Genomic DNA, 22,873 nt, shown 5'->3' with positions numbered 1-22,873 from the left:
GTGATTGTTCACATCAACCTACTGAAAAACGGTTTTATGGCCATAAAATGAGATTTTGGGGGTGTATTGGAAATTTCTCCTATACCATGTTTCTTAGTTTTACTATACCTACAAGTTGTACTAGGTCTCTATAAAAGTATATTTTCACTGTCGCACAGTGTAATTGGTCAATACCATTTTCTTCACTTCATCAATTCTTTCGTCTGTTGTTGAAGTGCTCGGGCGTCCGGTACGCTTTTCGTCGTTCACATCTTCTCGGCCTTCTGAGAACATTTTGTACCACCGATAAACGTTGCTTTGGTCCAAAGTAGCTACTCCATATGACACTTCAACATTCGAAATGCATCCGCGCACTTAATTTCGTTTTTCACACAAAATTTTATACAAGTTCTTTGATCCATCTTTTTGAATAGGTAAAAATCGAAGACGAACCGACACACGTGCAAGCAAAACAGCTATCAACTATTAACTGAACATTCAAAATGGCCGAACTCATCGCCATGAGTGAGAGACATGAGTACCAACATATCGCCACAAAAAAATCGAAATTCGAATATACGTAACCTGCGAAAACTCAAAATTCGCGATACTTTTTGAACATACCTCGTATACATGATGAAGGTTGTTCAGTTTTTGGTATGCCAGTAATTTTTCTACCCTTTGCAGAACCAGTTTCTTGAAATTGTTTCACCAACGTTTGGATTGCTGACTTATTGGCACGATTATTTCCACCAAAAAAAGACACGGATTTTCCGATATTTTGTTCTCAAGATCGACAGTTTTCTTAATATATATATATATATAATTGGCGCTTACACCCTTTTTGGGTATTTGGCCGAGCTCCTCCTCTTATTTGTGGCGTGCATCTTGATGTTGATACACAAATGGAGATACCTACAATTTCAAGCCGACTCCGAACGGTAGATATTTTTTTTTTTTATGAGGAGCTTTTTCATGGCAGAAATACTCTCAGAGGTTTGCCATTTCCTGCCGGCTTTTTCTTCATTTTGGTGTTTTACGCAGAAACTTCTTAATAAGTTTCAATAATTTTAAGGCGTAGTTCTATCGTGTCAAAGATGATTTAAAAAAATGCTATCGTTGAGGAATTATTCACTACTGACATCTAGGCGTCACTTGTGAAGGTCCCTTTGTATTTCTCATCGAAGGCAAACAACACAACTGCGTTAAAAGTAGTTTATTTAATAATTAATTCATTCACATAATATTGAATACTTAATATTGTATTGTAATACAATACATACATACATTCGTAAAGTAAAATATTTGCTAAAGCCTATTAATTTTGTCCCACATTCCATTTGCTTATCACAAAACCAATTTAAAGCTTCGCCCTTTTTAATAAATAAATTATGTATGTAAATAATATTTCTCGAAAATTTCTCTGCCACCATTGACTTCATGTTTTTCCTCGCTGAGTGGTTATTGGTATTGCTCGCCGCCGTGGATTGTTTGCTATCGGTGTTGGTTTTGTTTCGAAAACTTTCGACTCAGCCAAATCAGTGAACTGCAGTGTGATGATGACTAAGATGCAGCAGGTGAACAGCGTGAGGTAACGGAGGTAGAAGCGCATCTTTGAAGCACAAGTTCTTAATTGATTTTCACGAAAAGCATTCGTTCTGGCGCCTGTCTAAGCATTCGAGCATTTGCTTGGTTTTTATTGCGGTCAATTGCTGCGAAAACTGGATTCCGTTAGTGTTGATTCACAAATGCAAATTATTAATTCATCGATTAATGGTGATGGCGACCTGTTGTGAACGTTGTGACTTCGCAAAGTGAACTGACAGATATTTGCTGGATACATTTAACTTAACGACTAATTGAAATTTTGGTGTCCATTGCACGGCACGCAGATAATAAATATGTACGTCACTAACCAGTCATCGAATCATATTGTTGTTTATATCAAACACAAAGTGTTCATAACCAATGGGCTGCGGTTGGTAAATAAACAAAACAGCTGATCAAATCTAGGCTTCTCATACACGCAGCTTTTCTAATTCATAAATTTTTAAGTGAAGAGCCAAGATTTATTGTGGTTCTTGTTCTGAACTTCTTCTTCTTGATTGGCTCGATAACCGCTTACGCGATTTTGGCCGAGTTTAATAAAGCGCACCAGTGACACACCAAGTGAAACCAAGTCCTTTTCCACTTGATTTTTGCAACGCAGAGCAGGTCTTCTTCTGCTACCACCAGCTGGTACCGTATGGAAGACGTTCAGAGCCGGAGCGTTTGTATCCATTCGGACGACATGATCTTTATTTGCTGCGCTATGTCTATATCACCGTAAAGCTAACACAATTGATTGTTCCGTTGCTTGCAATACTCGCCGTCGCCAACGTGCAAAGGTTCAAAAATCTTCCATAGAATCTTTCTTTTTCAAACACTCCAAGGGATACTTCATCGGACATTCTCATCACCAAGCTTCTGTGCCATGCATTAGGACAGGCATTATGACAGCCTTGTAGAGTGTCAGTTTTGTTTTTCGATATAGGACTTTACTACTCAATTGCTTACTTTGTCGAAAGTTCTTCGGTGGATTTCTCGCTCTGGACGTTTTAGCAAAAATATTACAATAGGTATTCCAAATTTTTTTAAAGTAAATTGTCTGCCATTTCCATTGCTGATATTTCGCCATTTTTGGTTTAGAACCATTATTAATACTATCACTGGCTTAAAAGCTATTTGATTTTAATTTCTGTTCATTAAACGAGTTCTTCAGAGTCCGAGTAAATGTTATTCTGAGGGAGTAAAACTGGGTGTATACGGTATTTGAGGACATACATACTTATATGTATATGTGGCTATAACTTCTCGAAACCATTAATTTTCTTTTTGCTCTTTTTCAAATAAGACATGGAGTACAGCAACTTAACTTAAGAAATGAAGAGACATGCAGTCATCGTCACTATATGTAACATCCCATATAGGAACATCAAAACGATTTAGATACCTCTATTTTTCTTAAGTGCGCCCGTTCATTCGATCATTAGGTTTGAAACGGAAACATCAGGCGGCGATGCTGAATATGTTGCAAAACGCAAAAAACAAGAGGAACGTTTTGACACCGTTCGATCTGCAGAATTTATACGAAAAGTATAAACGATCATTGAGGAGGACCCTTGAGAGTGAGTTTAATGTTTCTAAGGGCCTTATCCGTCGAGTTGTCCACGAAGATATACGGTATAAAACCTACGTTATGCGCGGAAGACAGTCTATGCATGTCGGAACAACAACGAGAACCGTGAGTTATCTGATAAAAACACCTGAGGTGTTATGTTTTTTTCTGATGAAAGACCAACCGCAGAAATGACAGATGCCTGTTGTCATGCACACGAAGTTTCCAGCTACTGTCATGATTTTAGGTGTTGTGAGCAACAAAGGACCTTTTATGCCGACACACTTCTTTGATCAAGGACTTCGAATGAATTCTGCTGCATACATCGCGATTCTAGAGACAGTAGTGAAACTTTGGATTAATGGTGTACGAGGTGACAGCGCTTACATCTGCCAACAATGTTCTGCTCCTTCACACCCAAAGCTATGGCGACACAAGATTGCATGGTCGAAAATTTATATGACCACATAACACCGAATTTATGGCCATCTCACTATCCTAAACTCACAACGTATGGGTCGTAGTTGAGCGTGAAACCTATGTATAAGCATCCTCATGATATCATTTCTTCTCTGAAGGCTGCAATTAATACCATTATGGTCAATATGAATAAGACGCAGTAGATCCGGGCATGTAATCGTTTCCGGACCCGGTTGGAGGAGGTTACTGCAGCTAATGGAAATTTTAGTCAATGATTTTATAGATGCAATGTATGTATGTAAAGGCTGGTTAAATTTCAAAGGCCGATACTGAATATGAACCACACCTAAACATCAAGTCTTTTTCTGCATTTCATTTGATATGTTTTTAATTCCAGACCAACTCAATTTGAACCATGGAAAGATATACAATCGAGCAACGCGTTAAAGTTATTCAGGCTTATTATGAAAACGGGCGTTCAAATCAAAATGCATATCACTCACTTCGTGATTTTTTCGGTCAATTTAATAGTCCAAATGTGCGTACAATCGGAAAAGTTGTGCAAAAGTTTGAGCGAACCGGGTCTCTAGGAGATGTGAAAACACCAGTGCATACTCGTACAGCTCATACTGCAGAAAATATGGCTGCTGTTCGCGATAGTGTGGTTGAAGAGCCGTCCACCTCAACTCGTCGTCGTGCCCAACAATTGCACCTCTCACGCTCGTCGTTGATGAACATTATGCATAAAGACTTGCATTTACACGCTTACAAGAACTAAAGCCTCTTGACCACCATTTCACTGGTGGCAGGAAATGGCAACAGTGAATGACCAATTTTCGAAGAAAATCATCTTCAGTGATGAGGCTCATTTTCCCCTCAGTGGATTCGTCAATAAGCAGAATTGCCGCATTTAGGCGAATGGTAATCCAAGAGTGGTTGCCTGAAAAACTAATGCACCCACAAAGAGTGACTGGTGCGGTTTACGGGCCGGCGACCTCATTGGGCCGTATTTTTTCCAAAATGAGGCCGGTCAGGCAGTTACTGTGAACAGTGTTCGTGAGATGATAACGAACTTTTTATGGCCTGAATTGGAAGATATGTATGTGGACGATATGTGGTTTCAACAGGATGGTGCCACTTGTCACACAGCTAAAGAAACAATGGCTCTTTTGCGCGTAAAATTTGATGACCGAATAATCTCACGTCGTGGCGATGTCAATTGGCCGCCAAGATCATGTGATTTGACACCGTTGGACTCCTTTCTTTGGAGTTATTTGAAAGAAAAGGTGTACGTCGATAAGCCAGCAACAATTCAAGAGCTAAAGAATGAGATAATTCGGCACATTAACGGCATAGAACCTCAATTATGCCTCAGCGTCATCGAAAATTTGAACCATCGGATGGAGATGGCGGCGGCTATTTGGCCGATATTTTGTTCTATACATAATTGAGCCATACCAATATTATCATAATAAAGAGAAATGACAACAACTTAAAAAAAAAGTATTTTATTCAAAATCAACACCGACCTTGAAATTTAACCATCCTTTATATGGTGATTGAATCAAAACTTCCCAGCTAAGCTTTTCGTATGTGACTTTGCGTTGTCTTGACAGAATGCACAACTCTTTTCGGTTATAAACTATCTGCGCTTTAATTGAATTGCTAGCTTGCGACTCATTAATTGTAGACAGAAGTGGCATTGAGGTTTCCTGTAATGTGAGTCAGTAATTTACATACGTTTCTTTTTCAAAGCCACGCACGGTTAGTATCTAAGTTTTCACTTTAGTCTAAAGAACTTTTTTCTTATTAAAATTTCCTTTACAAAGGAATATTGACATCAAATATTATTCTAACAAAAAAAAATTTTTTTCAATGCTACTCCTAGGCCATGATTCAATTATTAATGGTTTGCTCACTAGTGACATTCGAGTTTTGACACTCCCTTACAAAAGATCGTATTTAAGAAGGGGAATTAAGTGGAACAAATTAAATCCTTCTTGGTAAAAATGGTAGCAAAAAAGTATTTTCTTACTTAAATGGAAACAAACTGCGAACGGTTTAAAAAATTAATATTAATTAATATTTGCATGTAAAGAATGGTACAAATAGAAGTTATTAGCGGAAATTGCCAAATCTAATATTAAAACAAGAAATTATTTCGCTTAATCCAAGATTTTATTGTGTGAATTAATTACTAAATTTAAAACCGATCTCGAAATTACGAAGCTTTGCCAATATGAAACTATTTTGTTAAAAATAAATAAATAATTGGTAAGTACAATTCTGTTAGTTGTTTGGCCGAGATCCTCCCCCTATTTGCTCCACAAATGGAAGGACCTAGAGTTTTAAGCCGATTCAGGCAGATGGTTTTTTATGAGGAGCTTTTTTATGCTGGTACTGTGCTTTGCTAAGCCTCCTCTGGACACTTTATCCATCCATGGTAAGGTGGGCTCATTGGAAACAAGTTCCGTCAATCACAACTTTTTTATAATGAGGTATGCAATGGTATCGGTCGCGTCGGGGCTATCCAATTATTCTCCCTGTCGTAACTCTTTGGGAAATGCTAGCTCTTTGCAAAACATGAGTTCCGTCTAAATCACCACATAAAAAGAACTAAAGCTTTGTAAATTCTCCACTCATCGATCTCGGATTGTGTCAATAACTCTATCATGTCCTGACTTAAGTGGTATGTATTTCATGTCGAACTATCATAGTCCTGAACATTCCGATGAAAACTCTTTAGCGAGTTGTTGCTCGTAAGCAGACCATTTTGAAAATGAAATGTTTTTTCTTCAAATTTTACTTTTCCTCCACTTTTACTCAACATTTCTAGAGCAAGCAACCCAGTCTCTGGCTAAGGGAGCCGATTTGTCAAGAGAGAACGAGAAAGTTGCTTACTGAGCAATCCTTTTATCATTGAATAATGCTCCTAAACGAGTCTGCTTGAAATTTATTCTTTTAAAAAACGTTTGACAAGATATTGACAAATTTTGAAACTTTTTTGTATCTATAAATAATTATAACAAATTGTTAAATATTGATTAATAATATTAATAGTGATTCCTATAATTTCCTACGGGACAGGATTCTGTGAGAATGGCACGTCAAAGCCACCAGTAAAACAAAATATATTTTTATGTCTTTGAGATATTCTGGCTTAAAAGTGCAAAGAACAAGATTTTTGGCCATGTTAGAGGTTATGTAAAATCACGAGATCTTTTTAAGTGTCGTAACAGTATTTCGCGGCCGCCGCAGCCGAATGGGCTGGTGCGTGACTACCATTCGGAATTCACAGAGAGAACGTTGGTTCGAATCTCGGTGAAATACCAAAATCATGAAAAAAAAAAAAAATTTTTCTCATAGCGGTCGCCCCTCGGCCGGCAATGGCAAACCTCCGAGTGTATTTCTGCCATGAAAAAGCTCCTCATAAAAATATCTGCCGTTCGGAGTCGGCTTGAAACTGTATGTCCCTCCATTTGTGGCACAACATCAAGACGCATACCACAAATAGGAGGAGGAGCTCGGCCAAACACCCAAAAAAGGGTGCACGCGCCAATTATATATAAAAAAATATATAATATATAAAACAGTATTCCAAAGTAAAACTCATGCTCTTTTAAATCCATTTGTCTATGTTAAATATTATAGTTTTTATTTGTCTCTAAAATAACGATTTTTGTCCTTACAATATTAAATTTCTTGAGTGGTCACTTTAGACGAATATACAACTTGGAAAAGTATAGCCCAGGTTTTCACTTACAATTTTTGTCGGTCATTGTAATACACTATCTCAAAAAGTTATAATTTTGACCAAAAAACGCGACAAATTTCTTCACATTCAACTAACCCCGTCTGAGTTTTTTCTTTTTCGAGTTCTCAAACTACCATATGTCACCTAGTCACCTGTTTTCGGTGAGGCTGAGAATTGTAGTTGATTCCAGTCGAATGTCTTTGAAAAATATTCTGATGTCTGATGCTTCGTTGGCCTAAGTATACCACCACTTGCTTAGTAGACTACACAATAAATTTGAATAATAACTATTTTGTATTTTAGTGACTACTTTCCGCCACCTTTTAGACCGTAATTCGCGTACATTGAATTTCTCATTTTTAAGATGACACCTTTTATTTTGGATTTACACTAAATTATAACAGTTTACTTGATTAGGCTTAAACAATGCGTTGTAGTTGAGTTAAATGAATTGCATAAATATTGCGAATGATTTCTTTAATGAATGCTGAATTTCCCATTTAACAAGTAAATTGCGCTCATCGCTTATCATTTCAATTGTGATTGCGCAAACAGATGCCATTTACATCGGCCACAAAGCCGTCGGGACAAAGTGCGTTATCGTCTTGCTGTCCAGATATTTCATTCTCTGCATCATTGGCAGCGTCGGCGGCAGCGGCAACATCAGCCACACTTGGAGCCGCAATATCAGGCAACACTTCGGCAACAGTTGCTGCTGCGGTTGTGGCGGTGAAATCTGGGGTCTTGTCGTCTACATTTTCAGCATACGCTGGACTGGTTGTTGATATTCCGCCATTACTTGTTGGTTTCACGCCACCGTGGCCCACACCAATTAGCCTGTCCACAAAACTGCCAAGGCCGCGTATGACACCCTCCCCAAAGCGCTTAGCGGTTTCTTCTAATCGTTTGGCCTCCTTCTCAATTTCAACCACCCAAGGCTTCGCTTTCTCCAATGTATCCTGTACCGTTTGCAGGAACTGTGTAACTTGACTTTGGCCATGGTGACTGCCATTAACAGGGGCGCCCACATCGGTGTAGTTGTTGTGCACATCATAGTCAATCTCTGCTGCTTCATCATTGCCATTTACCACAGTTGTATTCCACTGCCGTTCATTGACTTTTCCGGTTGCTGCTTGCGTTTTGTCCAAAGATGACTCATCGACACAAATTACTGCGGCGGTTGTTAGAGCGACACAAGCGAACAGTGCAAGGAAGTGTAGTATGGAATTTTCAAGAAATCTCATTTTTTTTCTTGAGCTTCAAATCAATATTTTCAACAAGCAGGTGCGTTTGAAAGTAGTGCGCGTCTAATATATGTGTATGTGTGTGTGTGTTTGTGTAATTACGCGTTGACGAAGCGTGTTATCCGTAACGTTTGGTGTACAAATCTTGACTAAAACTTGTTTTCAGACACTGCAGTAGTTTGCCCCCAAACTTTGCTCAAGCTAAAAACTTATGCCATCCGGCTGCTTGGCTTGCTGAATTAGTTAGTTCAATTCGTCTGTTCGTTGTAGCTTAATGTGCCGCACGAGCAGCTCAGCTGGTGGCTCGTGGATTGAATATTTCAACCTCAACACTGCACTCGCCCGCCCATCGCACAACTACAATAATAGTGTATCTTGTTTTGGTGTCAATTGTTGTTGTGGTTTTTTTTTTTTTTGTTTTTACCTGCTTAATGTGTGGTAAAAGCTGCAATACTTCTTTCGTCTCTTTTATTATGCAGTGCATTTCTTGTAAGCCGCTACCACCGCTCTGGCTTCTGCTTTGTTTAGTTTTGTGTGCTTCATTGGTAAGGGCATCTGACTGGCAAACCTTTGGCATTTGGTCTTGTAATTGTTTTGAAAGTTGTCTGTTATTGTTTTGACATACATACACACTTATGCACAATAACCAGAATCTCTTAGTAATATACGAAAAGCACTGGCTTTTCTCTTGAAGACACGCGCGCATATTTTTTTGGTATTTTTTCGACAGTTTTGTGGTTCGCTTGTCACCATTCGCTGAAGGCATTCGAATTTACATTTCATGTTAAATTCTGTTGGAAAAGTAACCGACATTCGTTAACAAAAAGGAAGCGATTCAGTCATTCATAAAACTTACATTAGTTCCGTCAAAGTGATATCCATGGTAACCAATACGCAAATGGGGCAAAAATACGTGGGCAAAAAGTAAGGTGAATTTGGTTGTAAAATGAAAAATCTTTATTTATTGTTGTAAATCAATTTCATCCCCTTCAAAATAATCCCCTCGCGATGAAGTCCACTTATGCCAACGATTTTTCCAATCCCCGAAACATGCCAAATAGTCCATTTCCGGTATAGCCATCATCACCTTCTTCGATTCAGCTTTTATCTCGCGTTCCCCGGAGTGGTCTCTTGAGTTTTGGGAATAGCCAGAAGCCACACGGAGCCAAATGAGACGACTACGGTGGCTGCGGAACGATATGCGTGGAATTTTTGGCGAAATGGTCACGAAGAACGAGTGCAGTGTGAGACGGTGCATTATCGTGATGCAAAAACCAAGAGTTGTTGGCCCATAATTCTGGTATTTTTAGACGAATTGCTTCACGTAAACGACGCATAACAGTTTGGCCAGGTGGAAGGAATTCATAGTGCCCCACACCACGAAAATCGAAAAAAACTGTCAACATGACCTTTATTTTTGAACGACTTTGATGTGCTCTTTTCGGTCTGGCCTCGCCTTTAGCACGATATTCGCTTGATTGGTCGGATGTTTCAGGGCCGTAAGCATAAATCCAAGTCTCATCTCCCGTAATGATGCATTTGAGTTTGTCCTGATAGTCTGGAAGCATTGTTTCACACACATCAACGCGACGACTTTTTTCCAAAAAATTGAGAGTTTTCGGTACCAAACGAGATTTGACAATTCGTAGGTCCAAATGGTCTTTCGAAATGGTTTTCACAGATCCTTCTGATATTCCGATCATATCAGTAAGGCCTTTAACAGTCAACCGACGATTTTTGAGCACTTACTCCTTCACTTTATTGGCGTCGATGGTCGTCCGGAGCGTTCCAAGTCATCAACACGTTCTCGCCCTCTTTGAAGTCTTTGTACCACTTATGAGTCACCAAATGCCTTCTGCAACATGCTAAACGTTTCCGCAAACAAAATTTGATGGCACTTCTCTGCTCAATCAAATCAGACATTGTAAAAATCGAAAAATGCACTCTTGGCCGTTTGGTAAACTCAAGGGTAAATATATTACTGAAAATGACATTCACATGAAAGCTGGCCCAGATGTTATTAACAGTGCTGCCAACTCATGAAAAAAATAACTAGAGCGAAATTTTAATCCCGCAAAGGTTGACAAATAAATTCACCTTACTTTTTGCCCATAGTAGTATTTCAATGCTTCTTCAAATCCTCGAAATAATTTTTTTTAATTGTAAGCTCATTTTAGAATCACTTACAATTTTGGCTAGTGTTTCTGCGAATTCCTCTGTGTAACCCAAACACCTCAAACACCCCTTTTTTAAAGAGGTAACTTGAGTCGTGGGAGCAGGATCACACGTGGCCACGCGTGGATCATGTAGATCGGTATCAGTCTAATGGATATACATACAAATGTTTTTGATGGCGCCATGTGTTAAATGAGTTAGCGCATTGGAAGTTACATCCTTAGCTGACTTCCAGTGAAAGCTTGGCTTCATTCAGTTCCGTGGAAGCGAAGTTATTGCGTCTAGGGTCTCAGTATGTTTGTGTCATCGGTACAAAAATGAGTTTCGAAGAAAGAGCTAATATCAAATTTTGTTTTAAAATCGTTAATACTTTTACCGAAATATTTAAATTGATGAAAACAGTTTATGGCGATTATTGTCTATCTCGTCCCAGAGTTCAGAGGCGGCTGTGAGGATATAAATGACAATAAACATACGGGCCGCCCAAAATCAGTAATCACCGAAAGCTCCATCGAAATTTTTCGTAAATTCAACAAAAATAAACCGAAATCATCATTGAAATTCATAGAATTGGAGTTGTATATCGGTTTATCGCATTTTAACTGAGCATTTGGGCTTACGAAAGGTCTGTTCACGTTTCATTCCGCACAAGTTAACTGAGGACCAAAAATTGCTCAGAATTCAACATTCGAAAGACCTCATTAAAGAGGCGAGAAAAGACGAGAACTTCCTTTACAACATTGTAACTGGTGATGAAACATGGTGTGTCCAACATGAACCTAAAACTAAGCGTCAAAGTGCCGAATGGAGGGTCTCAGACGAGCCACTACCCAAAAAATCGCGTTTGGAGAAGTCAAAAATTAAGTCGATTTTCATTTGCTTTTACGATTCCAAGGGGATTGTCCAGAAGGAGTTCATGCCAACGGGCCAAACCGTCAATGCAATTTTTTGCCTTCGCATTTTTAAGCGTTCGCTGCATCGAATTCGTCGAATTCACCCTAAATACAGCGAAGGGGGAGGATGGCGGTTATTGCATGATAATGCAGCATCTCATCGATCCACTCTTGTGACTGAATTTTTGACTAGAAATCACATTTTAATCATCAATCACTCGCTATATTTGTCTGATATAGCTCCCTGTGACTTCTACCTTTTCCGAAAATGGCATTTGGTCATGAAAGGAAAACGTTTTGCGTCCGTAGAGGCCATCCAAACCGCTTGTACCGACATCCTGAAACACATTCTGGTCAATAACTTGAAACACTCTTTGGTAAAGCTTTTAGATGACGCAAAACAGTGCATCGAGTCCGGAAGGGATTATTTTGAATAAATGAACTCCAAGTTATCAGAACAAAGCTCCTGCCGTTTCTATTTTAGCTCAGTCTTGTTTATTTTGGACTTCACCTTGTACATAAGCCTATACGAGGAATTGCACATATGGAAACAAATTTACAGCACCAATATTAGTCTTGGATTGAACTTGGAGGACTAATGCCATTCTTTACTCGCAAATGCTAATTCTCAATCGATTCGACTGGATATTATTAACATAGATTTTTTGGTGCTTGCAAAAGTTTAATACGTTTTTATTTTTATTTCTTCTAAGTATAATAAAATAAAAGTAGTTTTCTCTTGTTATTACTTGCGTTATAAAAAAATAAGTTTATCAAAAATATTCTTGGGAGGACTTATTTTGGGATCAGGTGTAAGAAAAAGTAAATAAATGCATAAATAAAAAAAATTCACATTTACAAAATTCTGCACACTACTAATTATTGCAGACTTTAGTTTTGTGCTCTCCCATATGGTCCTATAGCATTTAAAATCGTCTGTTAAGCTAATCGTAATGTTCCTAAAAAGAGGGCTAAAAGCAACGTTCACATTAATTATTAGTCGAATCGACTTACGTTAGCTTCTTAACTACAACGCAACAACACAGCAATGATATTACTGCATACAGCAAGATAAGATTGCCAGTTGAGATTACCCGACACGAGTGATATAAATAATCAAAATAACAACTACAAAATAAAAACTATGTTATGTTCAAGGGTGATAGGTTTACCAGGTTTGGCCATTAGCTACGGTGAAAAACAAAATTTTGCGAGCAACTTCGGCTGCCATGTCACAGGGCCCTCGGCAGTCGATTTCTTTCTGCTCCTTTCACACCATTCATACACTTGTCCGATCAGTCGTTGTTCAGACGGCAACGCAGTAACATTCGTTATTACGTCAGCCCATTAGCTTATTCCATCAGATTCGCTGAGAATCGGTTAACACAATGCCATTTCGTTGACGTCTGAACAAAGACTTATTGGAAAGTAATGGGAAAATACATAAAATTATCGTGCAGATTCCGACTGGCGATAAGATTGTGTTAGAGATATACGAAAATAAAATCTACGCAGCTTTCGCTCATGCTGCTTTGTTGCTATCTGAATAACTCCTGATTGGACGAGTGTGTGAATATTCGTGAAATGATCGTGCAAAATTTGGCTGGCGAGTACCCCGTCGTGGCAGCCCCTCACAAATTCGTTTGTGTAAGAACTTCTTTCATTTGCATTGGCGTTGAGTTTTGAAATAATTTACGTAAAGATAGACTCCATCGTATCTCATTTCATATTCTATTGCATCTCTTCTGTGCTGAAACTAAAGGGTGGCTAAGATTCAAGGGCCGGTGTTGATTTTGAATAAAATACAATTTTTTTAGGAAATTATTGTCATTTCTATTTATTACGATAGTATTGGTATAGCTCAATTACTTATAGAACAAACATCTCCATCAGATGACCCAAATTTTCGATGATGCTGAGGCATAATTGAGGTTCTATGCCGTTAATGTGCCGATTTATCTCATCCTTTAGCTCTTGAATTGTTGCTGGCTTATCGACGTACACCTTTTGTTCAAATAACCCCAAAGAAAGAAGTCCAACGGTGTCGTTGACGTTTAGGTGTGGTTCACATTCAACATTGGCCCTTCAAATTTAACCACCCTTTAGATAAAGCCCAATTGATTTTTAAATTGATCAATATTGAAAGATCGCTTTGTTAGGTAAGATGTCGAAAGAAATCTAGCAGAGTTACTTTTGGACATATAGTACCTTCCGAAATAACTTCGATAAATTTGCAATCGCACCATTCAGGAAAAATCTAAAAACGGCCCAATACCATTTCCTGTCATGACCACGGTTTCGCTTGGGGCGAATTGAATAGTAAAGGTGGCGTTTTCCCGAAACAGTTACTTTATTTTTAGCAATTTTCACAAGTCTGACATGAGGCTCTTTACCAATACAAATCAAAAAAAGGAGGAGGAATTACATATTTAGGGAAACTCAGTGAATTACTTGGCGAGATTGTGATTTTTGTCATTTAAACTAAACAAAGTAATGAAAACGAAGTGTCACGTGTTTAATTATGGAAGCACAAATTAATATAAAGCATTCAAAGTCAACTTGTTTGTGGTTTTATGTGAATGACGTCGTGTCAAGAATGTGTGTCTGGTTTTACATAATTTCTTGTGTTTGGTACTTTCTATTGCTTTCGCGCTTACTCTTCCGCTTCACAAACAAATAATTCCTCTTCTCTTTATTTGTCTATTCATGGCGCCTGACGACACAGCGAATTCGGAAGGCGCAACCTTATATTTTATCATTCATGTGCTTCGCCAGCCAATCAGCTGTTTCTTTTAAAATGAGAGCTGGTTAACAATAGTTGCCGATCATACCTTTGGTAGAGTCTTGGTCTGCCAAGATCTGTCAAGATGTTTTCGATTTAGCAGTTTGTAGGGATTATTATTATTATCATCACCTCTAAATAAGATAATATATTATGTTTTTATTTAATTGCTTTAGAAGCACCATATTTTCTTCCTTTCAAGCCACTTAGAGGAGCATTTGTTAGTTTTAAATTTTGGAAGAATAAATGTATATATATTTTATTAATTTTTTAAAAGAAGTTTGACTCCAACTTTGTTGTACCTACTTTTAATCTTATGTTGAGGGTATCAATCTGAACGTTTACAAGCTAAGGTTTCATATTATTGTATACTTCATTGGTTCCTTCACCAATATTAGTGGGAATTTTTTCTTTTATATAATATTGAAAAAATATGAAATTTTTTACTTTCAACAAATTATGTTAATAGTGCGTGAAGTGCTGTGTCTATTTTTAATTTGCCCATCACTGAAATGTTTTTTATCAAAGTCCTCTAATAATTTCAAACTTTTAAAATAATAATAAAGAATAGAGTGCTGTATTCTGGAACTATGCCATAGCATATTTGTGACAGATAAACCTAAATCTTCGCTGGACTGAATTCCACATTTTCCTGAATACAAATCGCAGCACCAAATTTTTTTACCTTAGCGAATTGAGCTTTCTTATATGAACTGCTTCTAGGAAAGTGTACCAAAATAGGTCTTCATCGATTCGTCAACAGAAAATGGATTCAAATAGTGCTTTACCAGTTCTTTAAACTTCGGATTCAAATGATCAAAAGTTGACTGAACCTTGAATGCCTCAATAAGGCATTTAAATATCAGTTCGTGCATGATCGTTGAAATGAAGGCAACGATGCACCTTTTCAATTTTTACTCCTCGCCATGGAATCTGCTACTAAATTAGTGTATTCATACTTCATTCTCCATCTCACAGTACATTTGCGTGGCCAGAACCTTACAATTGAAAGGTAGTAAAAATATCACTTCACTCCCATAAAACTTCGTACTTACCATTTACCACGGTTCAATTAAATGCTAAATTCAAGGTACTTTTGGACAGAGGGTATATTTACATGACATATATTTTTTGTGGTTATTATCCCTTACTTTGTGGTTGGCCTTTCTCCTGGAGTCATAAAGTTTGTGTAACACTTTAAGTATAAAGTAGTTGACTCATTCGTGAAAAGTTGTAGGGAAATTATTAAGAATACCTATATGTATCATACATACCTATAGTATATTACAGGTTTGAGTGATGCAAATTTTGTATAGATCGCATTTTATCTTCTGTACTGGCCTAGACGCATAGAACTAAGGAAAATGGTATCTGCAATATGTCGGAGATAAATTTAATTTAAGATATATGTATGTTGAGTTATGCGTTGTACTATAAGTTCAAATATGCGTTAGAACATACATCTAGCGTTAAAATGATAACCAATCAACATTTCGACCAGTTTTTGGCATTTAGGATAATGCCAAATTATGTATTGATGCCAAACCTAAAACAAATTCAAAAGTTACACAGTTATTTTCTTTTTGTAAATATGTTTTGCATATACCGATTTTCTATATCGACTCAGTTTAATTGAGTTACATTTTTCATACGGATGGTAAACCTCTATGTTTTTTTTAAATTGAAGATTGCTTAAACATCTTAAACTATTAACTATTCCAAAAAATCGATTTTTTTTGCATAAGTAGTTAGTGTAACTACTCAAAAAAATGTGGTACAAATTTTAAAGCGTAATTCGCTTTAATCCCGATTCCATGTGCACTTAAGTGAGAGCCCGTCGGTTCGGCCCCGTAGCGCTTACGATACGATGCTTTATTTCAAACGCGTTTTTCTCGAAACGACTTTTTTTGATACGGTGCCAAAGATTTTTCGAAGACTAATTAAGCGATTTTAATTTTCTTCCGATTTCCAAAATTTTGAAAATAACTATTTGTTTGGGCCTGTTGAACATCAAAAAATTGGTGAAAAACACACATCGAAATTCAAATCACTACCATTTTGACAAAAAAAAAAAAAAAAAAAACAACGGCTACGTACAACGATAGCCACTATTATGCCACCAGATGACGTCATTTTTTGTAACTCGATACGTTTACTTACATAAATTAGTAAATTTTCAATATTTTTTAATAAACATTAAAATTTAGATAAATTGTACTTTAAAAGAACCATGGCACACGTACAAAGAATGGCCAGTCTTTGCATCTGTGGGGCCCTCAGAACCACACCCACAGATGCACTAAATATCATGCTTAACATTTTACCAATAGAGCAGTACGGTAAGCAAACAGCTGCCAAAGCAACTCTCAGACTAAGAGAAATCGGCCTACTCAGAACGAACCGAAGAGGACACTCCTCAATTTTAGAACAATTCCCCTGCATTCCCAACACAACGGATTTCTGTAGTCAATCTGTTTCTTCGTCACAGTATTTCCTTCCAAAGAGGAATGGGATAACGGGCTCATTGTTAAGATAAATGACTTAAACATCTACACAGATGGCTCAAAACTGGATAATAAAGTAGGTGGAGGGGTCTACTCCGACAAACTCGGAGTACGCCAGGCGGAAGTCACTGCCATAAAAGAGGGGCTTAAAGAAATAAAAACGAGAGTATTATCCACAAATGAAATCTTCATTTACTCGGACAGTCAATCAGCAATAAAAGCGCTGGAATCAAAAACGCACTCGTCAAAAATAGTTCTAGAATGTTTTAAACTACTAGATGACGTATCTAAGTGCTACAAGGTGCACCTTATCTGGGTACCAGGCCACAGGGACATCCCAGGAAATTGTAAGGCGGATGAACTTGCAAGAGCCGGTACAACGCTCGATCTCGAACCGGATAAGGCGCTGATACCCATGCCTATAGCCACTTGTAAATTACTTATAGACAGGGAAACCATCAAAAAGGTAAATACAATCTGGCAAAACCTCACAACATGCGAACTAAGCAGACAGACATGGCCGAACTGGAACAGCGGTCGATCGAAGATCTTGCTAAGATTCAACAGGGAATCTATAAGAAAAATGATAGGTGTATTAACAGGTCATTGTTTAATAGGCAGCCACGCTAGAAGGTTAGGACTACCTTACTTCGATTTCTGTAGAAGCTGTCTAAATACAGAAGAAGAGGAAACAGTCAGACACCTTTTATGTGAGTGTGAAAGCCTAGCTAGGAGAAGGCTGCGCACCCTCGATACAGCATTTCTAACCGATGTAGCGGATATAGCGCATCTAAAACTAACGAAGCTCTGCTCGTTTATTAAAGCAACCGGATGGTTTGAAAGGGAACACGTAGAGTAAGGATAAGCTCCAGTGGTATCACAATGGACCTGCCGAAGGTCTAAGTGTGTCTCACGACAACCACCCTACCTACCTACCTACCTAATAAACATTTACATCAACATAGTTTAATACATATATATAAATCCTCGAATAATCATTCCTACTTACAAAAAAAAAATCCCCAAAAGTCGCCTGGTTTTGGACCCCTCACATTGGCGTTCCCCCTTAAGTTACCTTATCGCCGTGAGTTTACCTCTGATTTTTTTGTAATTTCGACACATTATTAATTGCCGGCTTCAAATATCTCATTTGTTCCTTTACTTCCTTTCTCTTCCCTTTTCGCCATCTTCCTCTTCTTATTCCATATATTATTCTTATTTCTCAGCGCTTTTCCACTTATGCACATTTCCCAATCTGCGTCTTCGAGTATTTCTTTTGCTTCTTCCCTTTTCCCCTCTCCGCTTGTTTTTCTTCTTACAGATTTCCGTAGTAAAGGCCTAAATGATTTTGAGCGAGTTCATCATTTCCTAATCGTCGTCTTCGAATATCTCTTTTGCCTCTACCATTTCCCCTCTCCTCTTATTTCTCTTCTTACCGATTGCCACAGTAAGCGCCTAAATATTAAAATTTTGGACGAGTTCTGCTGATTGATGCCAATTTGAAGAGAAGTCAAGTCATTCTCTGCTTTCCAAAGCACAGAGTCCTCAAACAGTTGAGAGGGCGTGCCAATAGATATTGTTTTAGTTGAGGAAACTATCATTTTTAAGATTTATATAATTAAGCTTTGTTTGGAAAATTGTTTCCATGTATTGTAAAATAAAAACATCCGAATTTGAATGCTGCAGAAGCACGTTGCGTGCTAATGATATTTATTTTATTTTTATTTTTTTTTCCTTTGAATATATGTATTTATGCGCATTTTTTTTAGACTTATGCGTTTGAGTAACTTTGGTTGCAATGAATAATTTTTCGTAAACATAAGGCGTGTAACGTCGTAAGTATTATAATAATTTTAAAAAATATAGATGCAAAAAAAACTAAAATTACGAGTTTGCCAATTAAATATTTCTTTCGTTGTTTTTTTTTTTTGTTTAGAGTTTCAGTTGCACATCCTCACATCCAACTCATATTGACTAAGGTATGCATGACTTTTTAACTCAATCTCTTTGATATTTATATATGTATTTGTATATGCCTTGGCTTTGGAGTAATTTATATTTTCTTATCATATGTATGTAGGTAAATTCATAGTAACTTTCTTAATTTCACATTCTTTGGGATTACGCATCACTGCTGAGGAACCAAATTTAGGCTTTGATCAAACTTCTCAAACTCAAAATCATTTCCTCAATTTACTGCAATTGCCTAATGCATCCAAAATATGCCCATGACCGCATTGTTGCTCAGCCTTGAGCAGATCTGGATTTATGATTTCCACGTTGCGTAGTAGATCATGCGTTGCGCGCTCCTCTGCAGAGTCACTTGAAAATTTGTCCTTGAAGTCACCAAATTTATCCTTTATATCTGAGCCCAGATCTTTTGCCTTTTCACCAAACTTTTTGGCGCTCTGCTTCAGTTCGGTGCCCAACTTTTTTGCATGTTCGGAAACTTTTTCCGCACCCTTTTTTATTTGACAACCGACATTTTTGAAGAAATCGCGCACTTGATGCTCTGCACTATCCTCGGTGCTGGCCACCTTCGGTCCAATGATGGGCACATCGGACAGCGATGGCAAGATTTTCTCATTACAATCGAGCAGATCGCCACGTGCTGAGGTGGCGCAGAACAACAGCAGCGCTGCTGCGAAGATGAAAATTATGTTTTTCATTTTTATTTAATTATTGACACTTTCACTATTTGATCGTTTGCGCGAATTCGCGTTTTGCTCAACAGTTGACGTCGTCACAGCTTTCTAGCTGCGTGCGTGATCCGTTAACGAATACGCAATAACTAAGACTGTGTCTGCCTTCAGGCGATCACTACGGTTTTTATTTAATTGACAAATTTCAAAAGAATTTATTTAATCAAACAATTACGCGCAAACAGCGCTGCGTCATGAGTTGATAGTGTGCGTTTGTGTACCTTAGATCTACATGTATGTAAATGTATGTATGTATGTTTGTAAGATCAAGTGGATTTATACTCGTATCTCGTGGCTATTCGCTTGAATGCTCTTGCGTTGTGCGCATACTCTTCCTCTTGTTATTGTTGTTGGGCTTTTAATGAAAACAAGTATGGTGTGTACATACTTATTTTGGTACATGTGTGTGTGTGTGTGTTTGCACATGTTTATCCAAAACATTCGCTCACCATTTTTAGAATCCAGACTCTCAGACAGCTTTTGCGCTTTGTCTCTCCTACATAAAATTTCGCGCGTAATCCACTGAACAATTGCTCAGCCATAGCAGTAAATGCAAACAGTCATTTTGTTTGCACTTTTACAGAATTAGTTCAATGTGAATACAGCATGCGCACATATTTTGCGTATGTATTTGTAAAACTTCCAAATTTAGCCTTATCTTAACGTAATTGGCGTGAGTAATCCATTTATCCGGAAAATCTTATTTGTAATCGCACAATTTTGTGCTGATTTCTTTCTAATCAGAGACATATTTAGGAAAATATACGAGGTGTGACTATTAAATAGTACAATAAGATCGACGCTGCTGTAGAGAAATGACACATACAGTGGCTCAATAAAGAATTTGGACACCCAAGTGATATAGGTTTAAATCAAAAAATTTATATTGCAAGTCTAATGCGTTTATGTGTCGCATTTCTTTCGTTCTTCATGCGTATTTTTCAAAACTACAAAACACATAAAGCAAATTCAACTCATTCGTACACAGAAAATACAAACATGAAAACTTAGCCAAATACAGGGTGGACCATATAGCGTTTCCATTTGTGAACCATATATTTTTTGAGAATGGTAACACAAATGACATGTCAAATGTGTTCATAATTTACCTTAAGGTTTGACATTAACGAAATGGGACACTATACGCTTGAACAAAATTAGGAAATATTGAAAACTTATTTCCAAAGTGGTGAGTCTTCTTCTTCTTTTCTGATTTTCACATCGGTGGCTACGTCAATAAGCAAAATTGTCGGATTTGGGGCTCAGAAAATCCACACGTTACTGTAGAGAAGCAAATGCATCCACAACGAGTCACTGTTTGGTGCGGTTTTTGGTCTGGTGGCATCATCGGGCCATTTTTTTTTCGAAAATGAGCGAGGAGCCGCGGTTACAGTAAATGGCGAGCGTTACCGTGACATGCTCAACGAGTTTTTGTTTCCAAAACTTGAAGAGGATGACATGGACGACATTTGGTTTCTACAGGACGGTGCAACTTGTCACATTGCCAAAATTACACTCGAACTTTTGGCTACGGTTTTTGAAAACCGAATAATCAGCCGACATTCCGATATCAATTGGCCGCCTCGGAGCTGTGATTTAAGCCCGTTGGACTATTTTTTGTGGGGAGCTGTTAAGGACAAATGCTATGCGAACCATCCAGAGACGATTGATGCTTTAAAACACGAAATCGAAGTTGCCATTTATGAAATTGGAGCCCAAACAATCGAAAATGTGCTTAAAAATTGGGTTGATCGAATGGCCTACTGTAAAGCCAGTCGCGGCAGTCGTTTGAACGATATTATTTTTCATTCATAAATGACAATGTTCAATCTTTAAAATAGAAAAAAGTTTGAAAAAATATTCATTCGTTTTTTTTTTTTATAGCCGATTCAAAAAACAAATTTTACATGACCCACCCTATATTAGTCGCTCTTTGAGTACTGAAGCGCTTCAAATCGGATTTTTTCTAATTTTTCGATCTAAAACTTCACAGGCATGTTCAATAATATTCAAATCTGGGCTTTGCGGTGGTGTATTTAATTGCCCTGGAGCATGGTAAAGCAGCCAATCCATCACAATGTGTGCTGTGTGCTTTGGATCGTTATCCTATTGAAATACCCAACCTGGACCAAGCTCCAAATCATCCACCGAAGATTTCAGATTGACTTCCAATAGTGATTTATATTTATAACGATCCATATTACCTTCTATAGATACTAATCTTCCAACTCCAGATGCAGCAACAGCTTCCCAAACCATTACATTGCCGCCACCATGCTTCACTGTTGATATCAAATTTTTTGAACTCAGTGCAGTATTTTTTTCCTCCACACTTTTGTTCTTCCATCGCTACCGAATACATTAAACTTCGACTCATCTGCAAACAAAATTTTTTCCTTGTGTGCTTTGGCGAACTCTAGGCGAAGTTTATGGTTTTTTTTCAGAAATAAGAGGTTTTTTTCGTGGTGTTCTACTATGAAAGCCGTTTTTGTTCAGAGCTCTTTGAATTGTTCTTGGATGAACACACTTGTTGGATGAGCTTGCTATATCCTCGGCCAATTTCAGAGCAGAAACTTTTGGATTTTTGTCCACTTCTTTTAGAATCAAGCAGACCTCTCTGCGACATAGCTTGCTCGGGCGGCGACTGCGTGGCTTATTATCGGTGGAACCATTATTTTTCAAGTTTTTTACAATGATCTGGACTGTTGCACGACTTAAATTTAAGATTTTTGAAATTTCGCCATATAATTTTTTTTCTTTCCTGTGCTGAATAACTAAATTTCTAACGTCAACTGATATTTCTTTTCGAGGACCCATTGTAGATGCTTAAGTATTCAAATTGGAACTAAAATCGATATTATCAAAGCAAACAAACATAAGGAAAGGAAAGAAATAGACAAACGGTATTTTACCGTTATCACAACCTAGGATATCAGAGTACAAGCTAGGAAACCGGTGGTGTATGTACACTTTTCTCAACGCTGCGTTTTTTAGCATAACTGTGTTGTTTTATGTTAAAGAATGGATTTGCTTTAGTTAAGTTGATTAGAAAAAGATTTGAAATGAAATTGCATAATTACATTTTTAAGCAAAGTGTTTTTACTTTGTAAACAACGAAAGGGAAGGGTGTATGTAGACTTCTCTCGGCCAGTGTACGTAAACCCACAAATAATCCAATTTTCAAAAGATTTAAAATAAAGTTCCAAAATATTTGGATCGCTGAACATGGAATCGCTTATGTACTGATACTGCTCCCAAATTAT

General features: G+C 37.6%; 2 protein-coding genes across 2 annotated transcripts; both read right to left on the bottom strand.

The window, feature by feature from the left end:
* Positions 1-7,187: 7,187 nt before the first annotated feature.
* On the bottom strand, positions 7,188-8,785 carry LOC128856548 (uncharacterized). Its single transcript, XM_054091853.1, has one exon. It carries the CDS (start codon positions 8,552-8,554, stop codon positions 7,844-7,846), a length of 711 nt encoding a protein of 236 aa, XP_053947828.1. The 5' UTR covers positions 8,555-8,785; the 3' UTR covers positions 7,188-7,843.
* Positions 8,786-18,823: 10,038 nt separating this feature from the next.
* Positions 18,824-19,726, bottom strand: LOC128858192 (uncharacterized). Its single transcript, XM_054094249.1, has one exon. It carries the CDS (start codon positions 19,575-19,577, stop codon positions 19,089-19,091), a length of 489 nt encoding a protein of 162 aa, XP_053950224.1. The 5' UTR covers positions 19,578-19,726; the 3' UTR covers positions 18,824-19,088.
* Positions 19,727-22,873: the final 3,147 nt, after the last annotated feature.

The sequence above is a fragment of the Anastrepha ludens genome, chromosome 3 (assembly GCF_028408465.1).
Source record: "Anastrepha ludens isolate Willacy chromosome 3, idAnaLude1.1, whole genome shotgun sequence".
Lineage (NCBI taxonomy): Eukaryota > Metazoa > Arthropoda > Insecta > Diptera > Tephritidae > Anastrepha > Anastrepha ludens.
The sequence above is the reverse complement of the archived record's forward strand: the minus strand, read 5'-3'. Positions and strand labels throughout refer to the sequence as shown.

What these genes read in the sequence shown, in the direction of transcription:
- LOC128856548 (XM_054091853.1), bottom strand. Translation starts at nt 8,554, where the DNA reads ATGAGATTTCTTGAAAATTCCATACTACACTTCCTTGCACTGTTCGCT.
- LOC128858192 (XM_054094249.1), bottom strand. Translation starts at nt 19,577, where the DNA reads ATGAAAAACATAATTTTCATCTTCGCAGCAGCGCTGCTGTTGTTCTGC.